Below are 19,412 nucleotides of genomic sequence, written 5' to 3' on the forward strand. Positions count from 1 at the left end.
CGGGCTTCCCCATTTCCTGATGTCCAGGCACTGAGTGCCTTTGATGGAGGGAACCCCCACGCCCCCCAACCCACAGGTGATAAGCTGGCCTCACAATGTTACCTGTCATGCATTTTTTTTTATTCATTCACAGGACGTGGGCTTCGCTGGCTGGGCCAGCATTTATTCCCCATCCCTAGTTGCCCTTGAGAAGGTGGTGGTGAGCTGCCTTCTTGAAACGCTGCAATCCATATGGTGTAGGTACACCCACAGTGCTGTTAGGGAGTTCCAGGATTTTGACCCAGCGACAGTGAAAGAATGGCAATATATTTCCAATTCAGGATGGTGTGTGGCTTGGAGGGGGACTTCCATGTGGTGGTGTTCCCCTGTGGTCCTTCTAAATGGTAGTGGTCGTGGGTTTGGAAGGTGCTGTCTAAAGAGCCTTGATGAATTCCTGCAGTGCATCTTGTAGATGGTACACACTGCTGCTACAGTGCATCGGTGGTGGAGGGAGTGAATGTTTGTGGATGTGATGCCAATCAAGCGGGCTGCTTTGACCAGAATGAGGTCAAGCTTCTTGAGTGTTGTAGGAGCTGCACTCATCCAGGCAAGTGGGGAGTATTCCATCACGCTCCTGACTTGTGCCTTATAATTGGTGGGTAGGCTTTGGGGAGCCCGTCGTGGGGTTCCTCTAGCCTCTGACCTGCTCTTGTAACCATAGTATTTATATGACTAGTCCAGTTCAGTTTCTGGTCAATGTTAACCTCCATAGCATAGCATAGCAACAAGCCCACCTGCAGCTGGCTTAATACCAGCAGTGGTGGATGAGGTCCTTAAGTGGTCATTAATTGGCCACCGAAGGGCCTCAATTGGTGGTGGGTTAGGAAGGTCGTTCATGGGCCTTCCTGCCAGAACTTAATTCTGGCTGACAGGGCAGAGACAGCAGGGTTCTGGTACACCACTAGCCCACCTAAGTGGTGGGCTTCCCACCACTTCCCACCTTCAAGTTCACCACCAATGAGAGCACACGATTCTGGCCGTGGTGACTCTGTGCTTTTCCCTTCTTCCAGCTTCAAGACTGATCTCACTCTCCCTACCTGAACAACACCTTTGTTTTTTTCTCTCCATTCCTTAGCTGCTGAAAAAATAAATTCTGGACTTAGTTCACTGAAGATTGGCTCCTTGGGCATGTACAGGTCAGTTTTTGTAGCTGGCTTGTCTTTCTCTGCCCACTCACCTCTTACCTCATTCATTTTAACTTCCCCTTATTCTCTCTGTTTTACTTCCCGTTTATTTCTACAACATATTTTCTTTGCTATTTCCAGCAACTTTTGCTGGGGGCAGCAGACGATTGGGAAAGAACATAACAATTGGGAGCAACCCGTTGTTGTTTCTGGGGAATATTGATCTGGGTTTCAGGGCAATAAGCATACAAAAAAAACTCCAACAGGTCAGGCCCTGCACATACTTGGGGTGGGGTTTGGTGGCTAAAATGGTTTCTCAAACTTCCTCTTCTAAGCAGGCACGCAAATGTTTATCGAATCCAAGTATGTGGGTAAGTTTCCATTTTTTTGTGATATTTTATGTTTATGGGAATACAGGGCTGGAGAGTAGCTATCACAAGAGCTGTATCTCTTGGAGTGTGATTTGTGTGGCATTTTTTGGCAGAATATGATTGGAGAAAAAGAATTTGAATGATATGATGTGCATAATGAAAATGGAAAATAATCGATTAACATAAAGAAAGACACCAAGTCTAAAAGAAAGTTGACAGCTTGATTATAGAGACATATCAACAAACTTGACGTACACAATAGGCACAAGGTACTTTATTGTCAGGATACACAGTGAGAAAGCACGTCAACATCCCCAATATCATGTCTTACCGGGTTCACGTCTACACTTCCTTGGCTGTATTGTTGGGCACTGAGCAGACACCAGATTTTTACCAAAAAGAGGGGAAAACATTTTGATGGACAGCTACATTGGGCTACTCTCCTACAACTACTTTCCCATTTGTAGAACGTCATCAACAGGGGCATGGGAGCTGATTGCATGGCTAACCTATTGAGGGGAAGTGATGCATGGCAAAGGAAAATGCCATAATAAAAGATGAGAAAATACTTGACACTGAAAAAAAATTTAGGTGAATTTAAATCCCATCTTTCCCCCATTTTCAGTCTCAACTGCCTTATCAGATCAGGAGAGAAAGATGGGTTATGTTCTTAGATCACATGTAAAGATCACTGATTCAGGAAGTACACTTCTATAGGGTACAAACAGTTCCATTAGTTTTTGATCTCCTGAAAAGGAATGCAACACTTATTTAAAATCTCCTCTCTCCTAATTTGTCTTTGAACTACCAAACCCAATAAAAGTAAAGTTGTTCATTAAAAATAAAAGCAAGGAAATTTTAAAAATATAACAAACATTAGGAATTTAGGCTTTCCAGCCATTAGGTCTTATTTAGGAGATTGAAGGGAAGGTTATGAATTTTATTGAGCTTTTTAGAAACTTTACACTTATATATAATATATAGCATACTTCCTGTATCATACTCATTCTTTCTGACGACCTTCCCATCATACTTGATTGATAACTCTCCTACTGTTATAAAACAGCACATGTCCCAATTCACTGTGAGCAATGTCCCAAGATCTGCTGGTTATAGTTCCATATTATATATTGAGCTCACAAAACAACATGATTGGCAACATGTGTCATGTTTGTTTAGCCCTACACCTGCAATCCCACATAGATTCTTTATTTTCTTGCTGTATCTGATTCTTTGTGATGTGTTGTACCACTTCACCATCAACACCATTCAATAACAGGCCACAAGATGCATGAATGCGGTCCAGGGTAGTTTTCCTGGATGCTTTTTCTCCTTTGTGGGGGGTGGAGGGATGTCTGACACACACTTGGCACCTGACTTTTCTTCAGTGCAGCCAAGATTGGGAAAATTAAAGCTATGAACGCACATCCAAAAATATCTTTATGATAAAATCTCTTGCATATGTCAAATCCATCATCCAACCCATGACCATTGAGTATGTTACATACTGAACCGGCTTATCTTCCCTATTCCTACCTCCTCACCTATTTGAAGACTTTTCTGGTGATTACATTTCAAGAACATGTTTTGTGAATGAAGAGATAATTTAGATTACTTTTTAAAAGTTCTACTCATTAAGTGGTTAGAGATACTAATAAACATGTAACACTAGGAGAAGTGCTGGCTTTACTGCTTCTCTTGCAATGCCTTATGATGAATGAGGAAAGTCTTTTGTATTGTACTTCTGTGTAGGAGTCACATCATTGCTGACACTGCAATATTGTTACTTCATGATATCTGACAGCAGTGAAAATAAAACGGATTCCTAACTGTTCAAATTAGTTAATGAGCTACAGTGTGTGATGCAATGCAAAATACATTTGAAAATGAACAGTATTTGATTCTGGATTTTTCACTCGATTGTGCAGTATAGAGATTCACCTGTGAAAAGGATTGCTGCGAGAACACTTACAGTGCTAATGGATTTTTATAATCCTCAAAAACAAATCTCCCATGGTATACCAATACCATATTCTAATAAATCACAATTATCCACAGTTGGGTTCAATGGGAGTGCAGCTGGCATTCGATAGTGAAGAAAATTTGTCGCAGTGTAAAACAGACGGCTAATTCACAATCGTCCGTTTCACACTTTAGCGCGAAACTAATTTCACCCGCACTGTGTCAAGAATAGGCCACTCAAATTCTCATCTGAGAGTTCACAATTGCAAATGTTAATGACATTCATAGGCAGGCCATGCACATTCACAACAGTCACATTGCTGAAAGGTAAATATCAATCTAAAATTCAATAATTAAATATATCTAATCACCTCTATACAATCATTTCTATTAGAAAATTATAAATTGTGCATTCCATCAGAACTCTTTAGCAGTTTTAAACTCTGGCATACTCCATACTCGTCTGGCTGACACAAAGCCTTGTTCCACGTTCTCTGAGACTGTCTTAATATTACTGCTGAAAGGATAGATCCTTACTCGAGATTTAAATATCATCATGGAGAGACTCAATGTCCGTTTCTTGTTCCATTGCCTGGTCAGCTTCTTTGTATCTTGATCTTCCTTCATTTGCTCCGAAGCATCCTGTAGAACAGATCGGAATAATTGTGACACTTCCTGCACCTCTGGCTCATATTCAGCGATCATCTGGCGAAACCTGGATATCAAATGGAAATCTTAATTAAAATGTATAATTAAGTGATCCCACACATTCAGTAGGAACCATGCTCCATGTCAGTGTAGGTTGGAGAGTTAACACTCCTAGATTCACCCACAGTTCTCCACTGGCAGTGCCAAATTTACTTTTATTTGTTCATAGCAAATATGTTAAACCAAGGCCACGCTACTAAATGGATTATAATCAGCTTTGGCACCTTGAATTAGAAAGAAGAAAAATCAGCCAAGACTCTAACTCCTGATCACAACTAAGTGATCCTTGTGAAGTGAACTTGTGTGGATAATGGGTGAGGATAGGAGACAGCTCTGCTGTGATTCCCTCTGCCTTGGTGGTGCTCCTTGCAGTCAAATAGCTTGCCAGCATTCGCCACCTGGGTTCACAGAAGAATAATAATCAATTGGACAAGGTACCAGAGGGTGACCAGCACCCATGAAGCCATAGCTCAATACAAAATTAAGACTCTCCGTGAGGATAGGGGAGAACACAGAGAAAAAGAAAGAAAATGAAAATGAACTGAATAGCTTTCTGAGAAAACTGCAGCTGCAAACTGCATTAGTTTAGGTATTTCAAACTAAAGATCAGAAAAGAGTAAAAAACAATTTTGTGCTCTGTTCCCCTGTCTGAGTGGGGCAATTGAATTGGAGAAAGCAGCCAGATGTTACAGTGTGTAGGATAAAAGTACATGTTCAAATCAATGATTATTGGAATTTAAGGCAGACAAATGCTAATTACAGCACACAAGATGAAAAAGAAAATATACACAAAAAATGTTGTTGAGACATCAAGAAATATCAGTAAAAATATCTTTGTAGACTTGACACTAAACCAATGCAAAGCAGAATCAGCAAAGCCAGCTGAATGTTGAACCGCATAGCGAAAACAGTTAGACATAAGTCAGGGGAAGTCATAAGCAAAATGTACAGTGCTATGTTCAGACTACACTTCAACTTCTGCATCCAGCTCAAGTTGACAAGACACAAGGGAGACAGTCAAGTGTCAATGCTTCTCAAGGGAAATTAGGGATGGGCAATGAATGCTGGCCTAGCCAGAGCCCACATCCCGTGAATGAACAAAAAAATACCACGGGCAATTCTCTAACAATGTTAAAGTTCTTAAATTTCTTATGATTGCAAGCACTTGTTGTTGTCACTATTTTGTTGCCCTTTGTGACATTTGGAAACAACTGAAGTAGCACTCCCGTTACATTTAATGAAATATTCCATGGCATTGATCAACCAATTCGGAGGATTGCTATTTTAAAATGATATGGGTATCAGCAAAGCACGATGACAAACAATGGACCAATTTTCCACAGGATCAGAGAGACATTCCCAGCAGCGTCGTCTCAAGAGAATTGGGCAGGACACAGGTATATCCAGTCCCAACGCGGGCTGCAAATTTCCAAAAGAACCTGGGATTAGGGTACCACCTAAACAGAGGCCATTACTTAAGATAGTGCAGGACCACGGGGAGAGAATTCCCCTTCCAAAGCCTTCCTCAGTCTTAGCTCACTATCAGCCAACAGCTGGATCCTTAATAAATTGAGGCATCCCAATCTGGTAACTAGACTACAGACCCCATTAAGTCTCATGGCATCAGGTCAAACATGTGCAAGGAAACCTCCTGCTGATTACCATATACCGCCCTCCCTCAGCTGATGAATAATGCTCCTCCATGTTGAACACCACTTGGAGGAAGCACTGAGGGTGGCACGGGCGCAGATGGGGGGACTTCAATGTCCATCACCATGAGTGGCTCGGTAGCACCACTACTGACCAAGCTGGCTAAGTCCTAAAGGACATAGCTGCTAGACTGGGTCTGCGGCAGGTGCTGAGGGAACCAACAAGAGGGAAAAACATACTTGACCTCATCCTCATCAACTTGCCCAATGCAGATTCATCTGTCCATGACAGTATCGGTGGAAGTGACCACCGCACAGTCTTGGTGGAGACGAAGTCCCGCCTTCACATTGAGGATACCCTTCATTGTGTTATGTGACACTACCACAGTGCTAAATGGGATAGATTTTGAACAGATCTAACAACTCAAGGCAGGGCAACATGGTGAGGCTACAACACAGGACTATTTGCATACCAAACAGCATAAGCAGCAAGTGATAGACAGAGCTAAGCAATCCCACAACCAATGGATCAGATCTAAGCTCTGTAGTCCGGCCACATTCAGTTGTGAATGGTGGTGGACAACTAAACAACTCACTGAAGGGGGAGGCTCCACAAATATCCCCAGCTTCAATAATGGGGGAGCCCAGAACATCAGTGCAAAAGGTAAGGCTGAAGCATTTGCAACAATCTTCAGCCAGAAGTGCAGAGTGGATGATCCAGCTCGGCCTCCTCCGGATGTCCCCATATCACAGATGCCAGTCTTCAGGCAATTCGATTCACTCCACTTGATAACAAGAAAAGACTGAAGACACTGGGTAGTGCATAGGCTATGGGCCCCGACAATATTCTGGCAATAATACTGAAGACTTGTGCTCCAGAATTTGCCGCGCTCCTAGCCAATCTGTTCCAGTACACCTGCAACACTGGCATCTACCCAACTATATGGAAAATTGCCCAGGCATGTCCTGTACACAAAAAGCAGGACAAATCTAACCCGACTAATTGCAGCCCCATCAGTCTACTCTCAGTCATCAGTAAAGTAATGGAACGGGTCATCAACAGTGCTATCAAGCGGCACTTGCTTAGCAATAACCTGCTCATTGACACCTAGTTTAGGTTCCGCCAGGGCCACTCAGCTCCTGACCTCATTAGAGCCTTGGTTCAAACATGGACAAAAGAGCTGAACTCCCGGGGTGAAGTGAGAGTGACTGCCCTTTACATCAAGGCTGCATTTGACCAAGTGTGGCATCAAGGAGCCCTAGCAAAGCTGGAGTCTATGGGAATTGGGGGAAAACTCTCTACTGGTTGGAATCATACCAAGCACAAAGGAAGATGGCTGTGGTTGTTGGCGGTCAGTCAACTCAGCTCCACGGCATCACTGCAGGAGTTCCTCAGGGTAGTGTCCTAAGCCCAACCATCTTCAGCTGCTTCATCAATGACCTTCCTTCCATCATAAGGTCAGAAGTGGGGATGTTCTCTGATGATTGCGCAATGCTCAGCACCATTCGTGACTCCTCAGACACTGAAGCAGTCCAGGTCCAGGACCTGGACATTAGCCAGGTTTGGACTGACAAGTGGCAAGTAACATTCATGCCATGCAAGTGCCAGGCAATGAACATCTCCAACAAGAGAGAATCTAACAATCGCCCCTTGGCATTACCTTCACTGAATCCCCCACTATCAACATCCTGGGGGTTACCATTGACCAGAAACTGAACTGGACTAGCCATATAAGTACTGTGGTTACAAAAGCAGGTCAGAGGCTAGGAATCCTGCGATGAGTAACTCATCTCCTGACTCACCAAAGCCTGCCCACCATCTGCAAGGCACAAGCAAGGAGTGTGATGGAATACTCTCCACTTGCCTGGATGTGCAGCTCCCACAACACTCACGAAGCTTGACACCATCCAGAACAAAGCAGCCAACTTGATTGGCACCACATCCACAAACATTCACTCTCTCCACCACCGACACACAGTAGCAGCAGTGTGTACCATCTACAAGATGCACTGTAGGAATTCACCAAGGCTCCTTAGACAGCACCTTCCAAACCCATGGCCACTACCATCTAGAAGGACAAGGGCAGCAGATAGATGGGAACACCACCACCTGGAAGTTCCCCTCCAAGTCACTCACCATCCTGACTTGGAAATATATTGCTATTCCTTCACTGTCACTGGGTCAAAATGCTGGAACTCCCTTCCCAACAGCACTTTGGGTGTACCTACATCACATGGACTACAGCAATTCAAGATGACAGCTCACCACCACCTTCTCGAGGACAACTAGGAATGGGCAATAAATACTGGCCCAGCCAGCGAAGCCCACATCCCACGAATGAATAAAAAAAGATTTATTTGCCTGCTCGGCCCCAGAAGTACTTTAAAGGCCTTCTCAGATTGGCCTTCCTATGAGGAGGGCTAATCCACCTGTCTTCCGGGAGTGGCACCACAGGCACACTCCCAACCTACTCCACATCTTCTGTTCTGATCAAGGTGCACCCATATTGAAGCAGGCACTTGCTGCTTCCATTTAAACGACACGATTGCACCCTGGCCCTTGATACTCCACATGATCCAGAATGGAGTTTATAAGCATTTACCTTCTCCTCGAACTGAGAGCCTCAACGTTCTCTCTGTTACAAGGGTAGTCTATAAACTGTGAGATATTGCTGATATCAATTGCTGCAGGCTTGAAGGAGCCTGTTGCATAAAGGCTAAGCGCTATAGTAATCTTGACAGCCAGTTAGTTGTGTCCATGTCCTGATTTGAGGCTAAAGTTGTGGCTGCAGTAGGTGGCATAGCTCAGTGACAGTCTCCTTCATGAAGTATAGAGGTCTCAAGCATTGCTTGCATGAGAAGTTGAGATGGGAGAAGTGCTCCCTGAACACATGCTGTGGGTATGGCTTCCTACACAATGCACTCATCCTCCCCCTTTTCCCAACTGTTCATTCTCTCTCAATCGCTGCTTCCCTGCTCTCTCCAGCCCCAAAGTCAGTTATGCCAGACTACCCATGACTCCAGTAAAATTGCTTTAAAGGCACACAAAACCTTCTTGTCAGCAGTCAGAATTAAGTTTCCACAGTCAGAAAACAGTCCAAGAATACCCAGAAGTTTGCTAGCAGATGCCATTGTCAAACCAACTAATATGTCTGTAGTGGATGAGCCCTTGAAATAGCACCGCTGAACAATTCTTTCTGCCTGGTTGTGCTATGAGTTATTGGGTGAGTTTAACACATGACACATCAGTATCCTCTGTGAGTAACACCATGAAAGGTCTGCCAGTATTTTTAAAAAGTTACACTTAATCATAAATGCTTTTAGAAAACAAATTGCTTGTGGTTTCAAAGATACAGCTGTTGAAGAGAAATGCCTATATTTGTAGCTAGAACAATTAATCTATTGTCATTGCTGTAGCTCCTATGGCAACAAACATTCTGTTTCACCCAGTCAAATACACAATGAAGTATGGATGAATGCATAATAAAGATGCAACAGAATTGTTCCTAAACTTTCAAGCCATTATAATCCTTTGAAGGTGTGATTCAATAGTTCTGATTATGTAGAGCCATCAGATAAGCCATTTGCACCAATCATGTACTAAATTAAAGCTTTTATACTTGTTACTTCTCATGTTAGTCATTCAAATGCTTTGAGCCTTCAGGGATGGTGATGATACTCAAGATAAGTATTGTGTTTTGCAGCAGTATGGAAAACTGTGCTGCACGATTGTATCGTAATGCTATAGTTTGCGAAATACCATATGCTGCATTTCTGAGAATGCGACCTGTTCATTTTGAGTAAGATGATTTTATGTTTACACCATGCAAAAATTTGTCCGTAAGGAGCAATTGTTGCCATAAAGAAGTTCCTTAGAAGAACTGGAAGGCCTCGCATTTCGGGCAATGTACTCTGCCCATTATCTGCAGGAATGACTGGAACAGGTGAAAGAGGTACTCTTCTACATTCGAGGATGGGAATAAAGGTGGCATCTTCCAGCTGATTGGTCAAGCTATTGTGTTCGTAATAGGTCAGTACATGTTAACATTCTTGCTGCTGATAGGACAGCTGTGCAGATTGGATGAATGGACAGTAATGTGTTTCTTGAGTAAGAGCAGCCAGATATCACTGATGAGAAGGCCACAGTCTTGGGATATGATGTGTTGGTAGATCTCCTTGACCTCCTTGACACATCTTGTATGCAAGTGCTTGAGAATAAGATAAGTCTAGAGTTGGATCATTGAATGAAAATAGTTGATTTGTCCCATTCACTGTGCTTGAAGCAGGCTTAATGTTCCATGAGTTTAATGTGCAAGCAGTGCCCTTTATCCCCAATGTAGACAAGTGGGCAATCGCATGGTGTGCTATAAATTTCTGGTTTATAAAGATGAAGTGGTGCTACTTAAATGACTCCCTCCACACCCTCCACACTTCCACATTACAATACAGCATCCACTAATGACATTTTACACTTACCTTTCAGATTGGTCCCGCTGTGGTCACAAACTCTTCAAGGAGGTGCGTTTTTCTAGGGCTTCCAAAACCCACACCAACACACAAAAATTGTTTGCAGGAGAAAATACAATTTACCTGTGGCCCTCACAATGGGTCCTGGAGATGCATGTGCGTTTTTCACCCATTGCCTTCCCGGCCTACAAAAAGGCTTTACTACAATGGCGTGGGGTTGGGAAGGCAAACAAAAATTGCTTTTCCAGTCCAGCAAAAAAAAAACTAAGTTCAGCGTTTCATGACCTGATTTGAACCTCCATTGAGAGATGAAAATCTGGCCCCATAGGTCTTAATGGAGCATATGGTTTGTGTATCTTGGGTTGTCAGAATAAAATCAAACAGGAAGAAGAAGTGGTATGAAGTTTATTGTACAACGGCTTGAATAGAACATTATCCCAGTGTACGGAGAGTAACTTGCTATTGATTTTCCTCTCAATAGCTGGGATAGGATCTCCGGGGAGTTTATTGTAGGTATCCATGTTGAGAAGGTAATGAAGTTTGTTGTTATACTCTTCTTGGTCCATGAAGACTGTGGCATTTCCCTTGTCAGCAGTAAGTGTATGAATTGAAGCATCTGAACAAAAGCCATTAAGTGCTACCTTCTCTGCCTTGTTGTTGTTGAATTTCGGAGGTTTCGCTGTGGAAAGAGGTTGAGTAATTCAAAATTGTATGTTATCTGCTACTGCTCAGTTAAGTATCCTGAGGCTTGGTTCAATCTGTTGGATAATCTCTTTTGTGGAAATGTGCTTGGGAACCATTGCAAAGTTTAAACCAAGGACTAGAACCTGCTTTTCAGTTAATGTAAGTTTCTATTGACAAAGTTTGACAACAGTCCTATTAGAAGAGTTGGTTGTCTTTGTAGATTGTTGGTTGTTTACTTAAATCATGTTGAGCCAACTTGTTAAACTTCTTGATTTGTTTGGTGTGGACTACATGGAACACTTTCCGGAAAGAAACTGCATGTAATTCCTTAGTTTTGTTCAGGTCCTTTACTTGTAATTTCCTTGGCAAATCTCCTTTAGCGTGGAAAATGTGTTAAGGGTATGAAGTTAGTATCTGGTGCCACTGATATGTTCTTTAAGGCCTCTATGATAGTATGTCCAATGATCGAAGGGTGATAAAACTCCAAACAAAGTTAATCTTAGCAAGAATTAGACAATAAATGTTCCTTTTCTTTAAATGGCATAAGAGATACAAAGCTCAGTTGGAATTCTGGCCCCCTTCAAGATAAGGTACAATGAACAGCTTTGGATAAACATCATCCACAATTTCCAGGAAATTCTTTACATCCTGAGTACTACATGCTATCCTAGGTCTAGAAATTTGTGTAATCTTAAGATAAATGTTTTGAAACAATAATAAATTAAGTTAATTGTCAGGCATATTACTGACTCATCTTTTCAAAACTATTATTAAAAAAGGATAAAGGAATTATCCTAATACATTCCTTCTGCCTCTTTCCAACTCCATTCTCCTCCATGAAACTGGTATCAGTTGTTTCCCTTCATAACTAGGAAACCCATAAGCACAATAAACAGACTATAGCATTTAAAGTGTATTAAGAAGCAAATTGCCAGTTCCTGATGTATTGCCATCACTGAAGAAGTAACATGAGAACTGGAGGCTACAAATAGAGGGATAGGGATAGTAATCAATTGGGCATGAAGATGGAATTGTCAGTTGGACACAGGGATAGTAGCTCAAGGGTGGGAAAATATTGTCAAAGATAGATGGATAGCCAGAGTCCAAGGTCCAAGCATGGAGGGAAACAAGGGAAAGTAAGCTTGAGGGCCTGTGGTTGTTAGCACAAGCAACCCATAGTTGTAAGAGTGTGAGGCAAGGAGGGGTGGGGGGGCACAGGTGGTGGGTGAAGTAATGAAGTACCGGTACATGACTGAATTTGTCACAATCTTAATCCTGGACAGGGTTTGAGTAAATGAGTAGCAAAAAGATGTGAAAACTCACTTGATTTTCCAGAAATGGAATTATAATAATACTCAGGCTATGTTTAAATTCTGCTGGCTGACTTCTTGCCCAGAACAGGTGGAAGAACAGTGGGAAGCAAAATAAAATTATGCAGACCAAGGTCACCTACAGATGCAAGGTAGCTGATGGGACTGAATTCAAAGGGCATTTCACAGTGGTCTCACATTTCTGAAGTGGGGATGGGGGAAGAACACAGGACAGTGGAGGCCTCAGCTTTCCTTGCGGAGCCTGGTTGAGCACTCCTGCTCTTTCTAGCCACAGAAACCTTATGTTTCTCGACCCCTTCATTCTGATAAGTTCTGAATATCTTTAAACTAGTGGGAAAGCTTCAGCAGCTTCCCTGCTCAGTCTGATTCTGCTGATGTTACGATATGCATACGTAAAGAAGGATCCTGCCAGCTATGGTGGGCATCCTTGCAGCTGTGGATGTTTTAGTCCATCAGGTTGCATTTGCACATACTCCAAGATGCTGCCTCTTAGTACCAAAGCTGCATATTGCCAAAAGCGACTAGACACAGCAGCTTCTCACCTGAGCTGTTACGGTTCATTATGAGTGCTGGACACTATACTCACAGCTTGTAAGTGTAAAGCTGGAAATTAGCAAAGTTCACCGTCAAAAAGGCCCTTGAAACTTAGGAGAGGGAATCCATAAGGCATCACAATAAAGATAATGGCAGCTCAGTATTGAACAGAAAGATGTTGTTGGAGCTCCAAGCTACAAAACATTACAGTGCACTATGCATCCTACGAGCCAATAGTATCAATTGAAGCTTCATATACAAGAAATATTGAGTGATTGACAGTATCATCTTTCCATGGAGCCCAATTATCCAAATGTTAGTTCTTTTTTTTAAGATCCTTAATTAGTTTAGTTTGTACAAATTTGTTGATAGTTAGAAAGATCCATGTCATCCAGACACCAGCTAAATATAAGATTGCATCACATTACCTGAGTACCACAGGTCCACAGTAAGAAGGGTGGATTTTGGAACATGCTTCCTCAAGTTCTAGCCTCTCCCCTGGGGACACTTCATAACTATGTTTGGGATGACTGATGAGCCAGTTGTAGTCTACACCTGTTTTCATCTTCCTGTACTCGTCTTCTCGCGCTCTCTGCATTTTCTCAGCTTGTTTCAACTGCCAGTTAAGTTCCATCATGAGGGTTTCAATGATCACATCTGTGGGGTTCCTTTGGTAGTAACTTTGATAAGGCTCGCTCCATTTAAACCAGGAAGCTATGGACATTGTTCACTGATGATGCTGTTTTCTGAAAGTACAATAAAGAAAACTTAGTGATCTAAACAATTCTCTCTTAAAGATACATTAGAATTCTTTACCTTTTCGAGTTCAGCCACTGAAGACAACTGTGATAAATAAACATTCAGTAACTGTTCTTGATGCAATTTGAACTGCTTGTTTAGAACTGGATGAACTACTCTTTTATGAGAATACATAGGAAGATAGCATAGTGGTAAGGTTACTGTACTAGTAATCCAGAAACCTGGAGTAATGCTGCAGAAATGTGAGTTCAAATCTCACCATGGCAGTTGGGGGAATTTAAATTCAATTAATTAATAAATCTGGAATAAATGATAATCACAGTAGTGATGATCATGAAGATACCAGATTGTTGAAAAAGTCTGCTGTCTAAACCCAATCTAGCCTACATGTGACACCAGAGCCACAATGATGTGGTTGACTCCTAAGTGCCCTCTGAAATGGCTTAGCAAGCCACTTAGTTGCATCAAACCACTACACAAAAGTCGAATAAGAGTGAAAACAGACAGACCACCCAGCATCAACTTAGGCATTAGAAAGAACAAAGCCACACCCTGCCCAGTTGACCCTGTAAAGTCCTTTTCACTAACATCTGGGGACTTGTGCCAAAATTGGGACAACTGTCCCACAGACTAGGCAACAGCCTGACCTGGCCATAATAACAGAATTCTACCTACAACCAATGTCCCAGACTCCTTCATCGCCACACAACTAGAGGTGGCGGCAGCACAGTGGTGCACAGTTGGAAGGGAGTTGTCCTGGGAGTCCTCAACAGTGACCCTGGACCCAATGGAGTCTCATGGCATCAGGTCAAACCTGGGCAAGGAAATATCCTACTGATTATCACCTTCTGCCCTCTGTCAACTGATGAATCAATACTCCTCTGTTCTCCATGATATGATGTTCGAGCCATTGCTCTTTTAACATATATTAATAACCTGGATTTGGGCATATAGGGCATATTTTCAAAGTTTGCAGAGGACACAAAACAGGAAAATATATCATAAATAGCGAGGAGGATAATAACAGACTTCATGATGATATTGACAGACTGGTGAAATTAATGGCCAAACGCATGGTAGTTGAAATTTGACACAGAGAAAAGTGAAGTGATTAATTTTGATAAGAAGAATGAGCAAGCACTGTAAACTAAATGGTACAGTTTTAAAAGGGAGTGCAGATAAAAGGGACATGGGAATGTAAGTACATAAGTCTTTGAAAGTAGCAATACAATTTGTTAAGACTGTTAAGAACATACGAGATTCTTGACTTTATAATTGAAGGCATAGGGTACTAAAGCAAGGAAATTCTGCTAACCCTTTATAAAATAAGAGTTAGGCACAAACTGGGGTATTGTGGCCAATTCTGGGCACCATGCTTTTAAAAGGATGTCAAAGACTTGGAGAGGGTGCAGGGGAGACCAACTTGAATGGTACCAGGAATGAAAGACTCCCATTACTTGGAGAAATGGGGTTGTCTCCTTAAAGTAGAAAGGGTTAAGAGGAGGTTTAACAGAGGTGTTCACAATCATGAAATAAAGGAGTAAGTAAGGAGAAACTGTTTCCAGTCACAGAAAGGTCGGTAACCGAAGGATACCATTTTAAGTTAATTAGAAAAGAAATCAGAGGCAACACAAGGACAAAGAAATTATGCAGTGAATTATGATGATCTGGGATACACTGTCTGAAGGCAGGTTCATTAATAACTTCAAAAAGGGAATGAAATGATATTGGAAAGGAAAACAATGCAAGGCAATGAGGGAACAACAGGGAGGTGAGACCGGCTTGTTAGTTTTTTTCAAACACCTGGCACAGGCATAATGGACTAGAAGGAATCCTTCATTTCTATATTGTTCTACAATTCTATTATTCTATAAGTCAAGCAAAACTAATTTTAAAAGACTGCTTGAAGAGCTTGACAATCCTGCCAGCTACAGGAGTTTCACTGATATTAGCTATTAATGAGATCAGGAATCTTTCCTTTGGTGTTTGAAGTGTAAATATGGTACTCTTATTTTAGATATGCATATGAATGTAGAAGAGTAAAACTTAATTGAGTGAAAACACAAATAATGCATAGAATAAACAGTTATTCTGATATTATTTAAATCACACTGTACAAATCTTTATTCATTTCAGAAAATTTCATTGACTGATATTAATAGAATCTGGTTAATGGATTTGTTGTATTTCAAAGGCATCTCATGAGAAATTTAAGAAAACTTGAAAAGAAGCAAACTAGTAGGTTATTTACCTCTGTATTATTTGGTTTGGCCAATGGTATGATTGTCAATTTCACATTTATAAATAATGTATGTATAATGATATGATAAAGACATACACATTGGGTGAAGAGTTTATCCTTACCTAAATAACATCACAATTTGAATGGAGATTAAGTTTTGAAATTAATTTCATTTTTGCTCTTCCACTTTTCACCTTTCCTTTTCTTGAAGGCAGAGACTCATGTAACGGGATTGTCCCAAATACCTCTTCCAAATGTCTACTCTTCACGTGTAAATCTCAACAGCGAATACCAGCGCCTGTCAGCAAGTATTCCCACAAACATATTCTTGACTCGTGATTGAGGAGTGGATGACAATAGCCAGGCTCCTGACCAGCCCGACTGTTCCTCTGAAGAATTAGCTGCCTGAAGCACAATTACCACTTCCTCACCAACTGCATCTAGCCACCCAATTGTTCATGCACCAGCACAAAGGCAGCCACTTGGGGAAAAGTAGCTCCTGAATTAGAAGTGCTATCAGTGAACAGAGCACTAGTGAGAACAAAGACTAGGATGTGGAAGAAAGACAGAGTATCAATCCTGCACAGAAGGTGGAGAAATGATCAACCTTGTCTGAGGAGCCGACGGACCGAGCCTTTGAAAGAACATTTTCAGTTTTTATTTCAGATTTCCAATAGCTGCATTATTATACATTTGTTGTCACTAATTTAGGCATAGTTATCGAATATACCTGCGCTGGGAGGGAGCATGAAGACCTAAGACTCTTTCTTCTATCTTAATCTTTTACATTCTCTTTGGCCATGATGTTGGTGCTGCACTTTAGTGTTATAGGGTTGTTATATTGCTATATAACTCTTTCTTCCTTTTCTGCTGGTTATGCATTTGTACCCACACTAAATGTCCATAAAGACAATAAAGTGTATTGAATTGAATTGAAAAACTGTATATTGGATTGTTAGGAAACATTGATCACATGTGGAGATGGTGCAGACATATTGTTGAAGAAATGAACAAATGGATAGCGTCCACAACTCATATCTGCAACACATTGCCGAAAACATCCCACAACCAAAGCAACACCCTGGAACAGGCTTGTCCACTGCACCACCTGCGATCTGGATGTGGCCAGTGAAGCTCCCCAATGTGGCCCCTGGAGCCAGTTTTCAAAATGCCAGTAAGTTCTGAAAGTTCTGAAAGAAACTGCTCCTCCAATCACAGGCCATTCCTCTCCTGTGTTTGCTACTGATACACTCACAAGTGGCAGCAGTGTGTACCATCTACAAGATGCATTGCAGGAACTCACCAAGGCTCCTTAGACAGCACCTTCCAAACCCATGACCACTACTATCTGAAAGAAAAAGGGCAGCATACACATGGGAACACCACCGCCTGGAAGTTCCCCTCCAAGCCACTCACCACCCTGACTTGATTCCTTCACTGTGGCTGGGTCAAAATCCTGGAACTCCCACCCTAACAGCACTGTGGGTGTGCCTACACTACATGGACTGCAGCGGTTCAAGAAGGCAGCTCACCACCACCTTCTCAAGGGCAATTAGAGATGGGCAATAAATGCTGACCATCCAGCGGCGTCCACATCCCATGAATGAATTTTAAAAGGCAGCTAATGTGAGAGAGAAGCAGTCTGTGATTGGAGGAGCAGCAGCAACGGTGACAGTGAGTATGCTCCGGAAAAGAGGTATTGGCGGGGGGAGAGAAAGAGAGAGGCTGCCGGGCCAGGCGGGGGAGGAAGATGCTGCCGGGCCAGGCTGGGGAGGAAGATGCTGCCGGGCCAGGCTGGGGAGGAAGATGCTGCCGGGCCAGGCTGGGGAGGAAGATGCTGCCGGGCCAGGCTGGGGAGGAAGATGCTGCCGGGCCAGGCTGGGGAGGAAGATGCTGCCGGGCCAGGCTGGGGAGGAAGATGCTGCCGGGCCAGGCTGGGGAGGAAGATGCTGCCGGGCCAGGCTGGGGAGGAAGATGCTGCCGGGCCAGGCTGGGGAGGAAGATGCTGCCGGGCCAGGCTGGGGAGGAAGATGCTGCCGGGCCAGGCTGGGGAGGAAGATGCTGCCGGGCCAGGCTGGGGAGGAAGATGCTGCCGGGCCAGGCTGGGGAGGAAGATGCTGCCGGGCCAGGCTGGGGAGGAAGATGCTGCCGGGCCAGGCTGGGGAGGAAGATGCTGCCGGGCCAGGCTGGGGAGGAAGATGCTGCCGGGCCAGGCTGGGGAGGAAGATGCTGCCGGGCCAGGCTGGGGAGGAAGATGCTGCCGGGCCAGGCTGGGGAGGAAGATGCTGCCGGGCCAGGCTGGGGAGGAAGATGCTGCCGGGCCAGGCTGGGGAGGAAGATGCTGCCGGGCCAGGCTGGGGAGGAAGATGCTGCCGGGCCAGGCTGGGGAGGAAGATGCTGCCGGGCCAGGCTGGGGAGGAAGATGCTGCCGGGCCAGGCTGGGGAGGAAGATGCTGCCGGGCCCGGCTGGGGAGGAAGATGCTGCCGGGCCAGGCTGGGGAGGAAGATGCTGCCGGGCCCGGCTGGGGAGGAAGATGCTGCCGGGCCCGGCTGGGGAGGAAGATGCTGCCGGGCCCGGCTGGGGAGGAAGATGCTGCCGGGCCCGGCTGGGGAGGAAGATGCTGCCGGGCCCGGCTGGGGAGGAAGATGCTGCCGGGCCCGGCTGGGGAGGAAGATGCTGCCGGGCCCGGCTGGGGAGGAAGATGCTGCCGGGCCAGGCTGGGACGAAGACTCTGCTGGACTGGGCTGGGCCTGGGCCTGGCTGGGTTCCTGGGGGAGCAAAGATGCTGCTGGGCTTTTTGTTTTTATTCATTCATGGGATGTGGGTGTCACTGGCCAGGCCAGCATTTATTACCCATCCCTATTTGCCCGAGTTTAGAGAGGGTATTTAAGAGTCAACCACAATGCTGTGGATCTGGACTCACATGGTCAGACCAGGTAAGGACTGCAGATTTCCTTCCCTAGTGGGCATTAGTGAACCAGATGGGGTTTTACAACAATTGACAATGGTTTCATGGTCATCATTAGACTTTTCATTCCAGATTTTTATTGAATTCAAATTCCATCATCTGGCGTGATGGGATTCAAACCTAGGTCCCCAGAGCATTACCCTGGGTCTCTGGATTACTAGTCCAGTGATAATACCACTACGCCATCACCCCTTCCCTCGGCTGGGCCAGGCTGGGCCGGGTGGAGGAGGAAGTAGCTGCTGGGCTGGAAGAGTTCGGATGCAGTGGTTCAAGCAGGAACGGTGAGGGTGAAGAGACGCTGCCCGATGGCATGGGTAAGAGAGGGAGTGAATGAGTGTGGGGGAGAGAGAGAGAGTGAGTGAGTGTATGAGGGAGAGAGAGAGGGAGCAAGTGTGGAGAGTGAGAGTGAGTGAGTGTGGGACAGAGAGTAAGTGAGAGTGAGAGAGAGAGAGAGAGAGAGAGAGAGAATGTGTGAATGTGGGAGAGAATGAGTGTGTCAGGAGAGAGAAAGAGTGAGTGAGCATGGGAGGGTATGTGTGTCTGGCTCACTCACAGTCCCAGGATTCCCACTCA

At 44.0% G+C, this 19,412-nt stretch overlaps 1 protein-coding gene across 1 annotated transcript; it reads right to left on the bottom strand.

Moving 5' to 3' along the window:
* Positions 1-1,828: 1,828 nt before the first annotated feature.
* Positions 1,829-13,598, bottom strand: rd3 (retinal degeneration 3, GUCY2D regulator). The gene is made up of 2 exons (XM_078557607.1): positions 13,298-13,598; positions 1,829-4,211 (listed from the first exon to the last, which is right to left on the bottom strand). Exons 1-2 carry the CDS (start codon positions 13,591-13,593, stop codon positions 3,914-3,916), a joined length of 594 nt encoding a protein of 197 aa, XP_078413733.1. The 5' UTR covers positions 13,594-13,598; the 3' UTR covers positions 1,829-3,913.
* Positions 13,599-19,412: the final 5,814 nt, after the last annotated feature.

The sequence above is a fragment of the Cetorhinus maximus genome, chromosome 14 (genome assembly GCF_964194155.1).
Source record: "Cetorhinus maximus chromosome 14, sCetMax3.hap1.1, whole genome shotgun sequence".
Taxonomy (NCBI): Eukaryota; Metazoa; Chordata; class Chondrichthyes; order Lamniformes; family Cetorhinidae; genus Cetorhinus; species Cetorhinus maximus.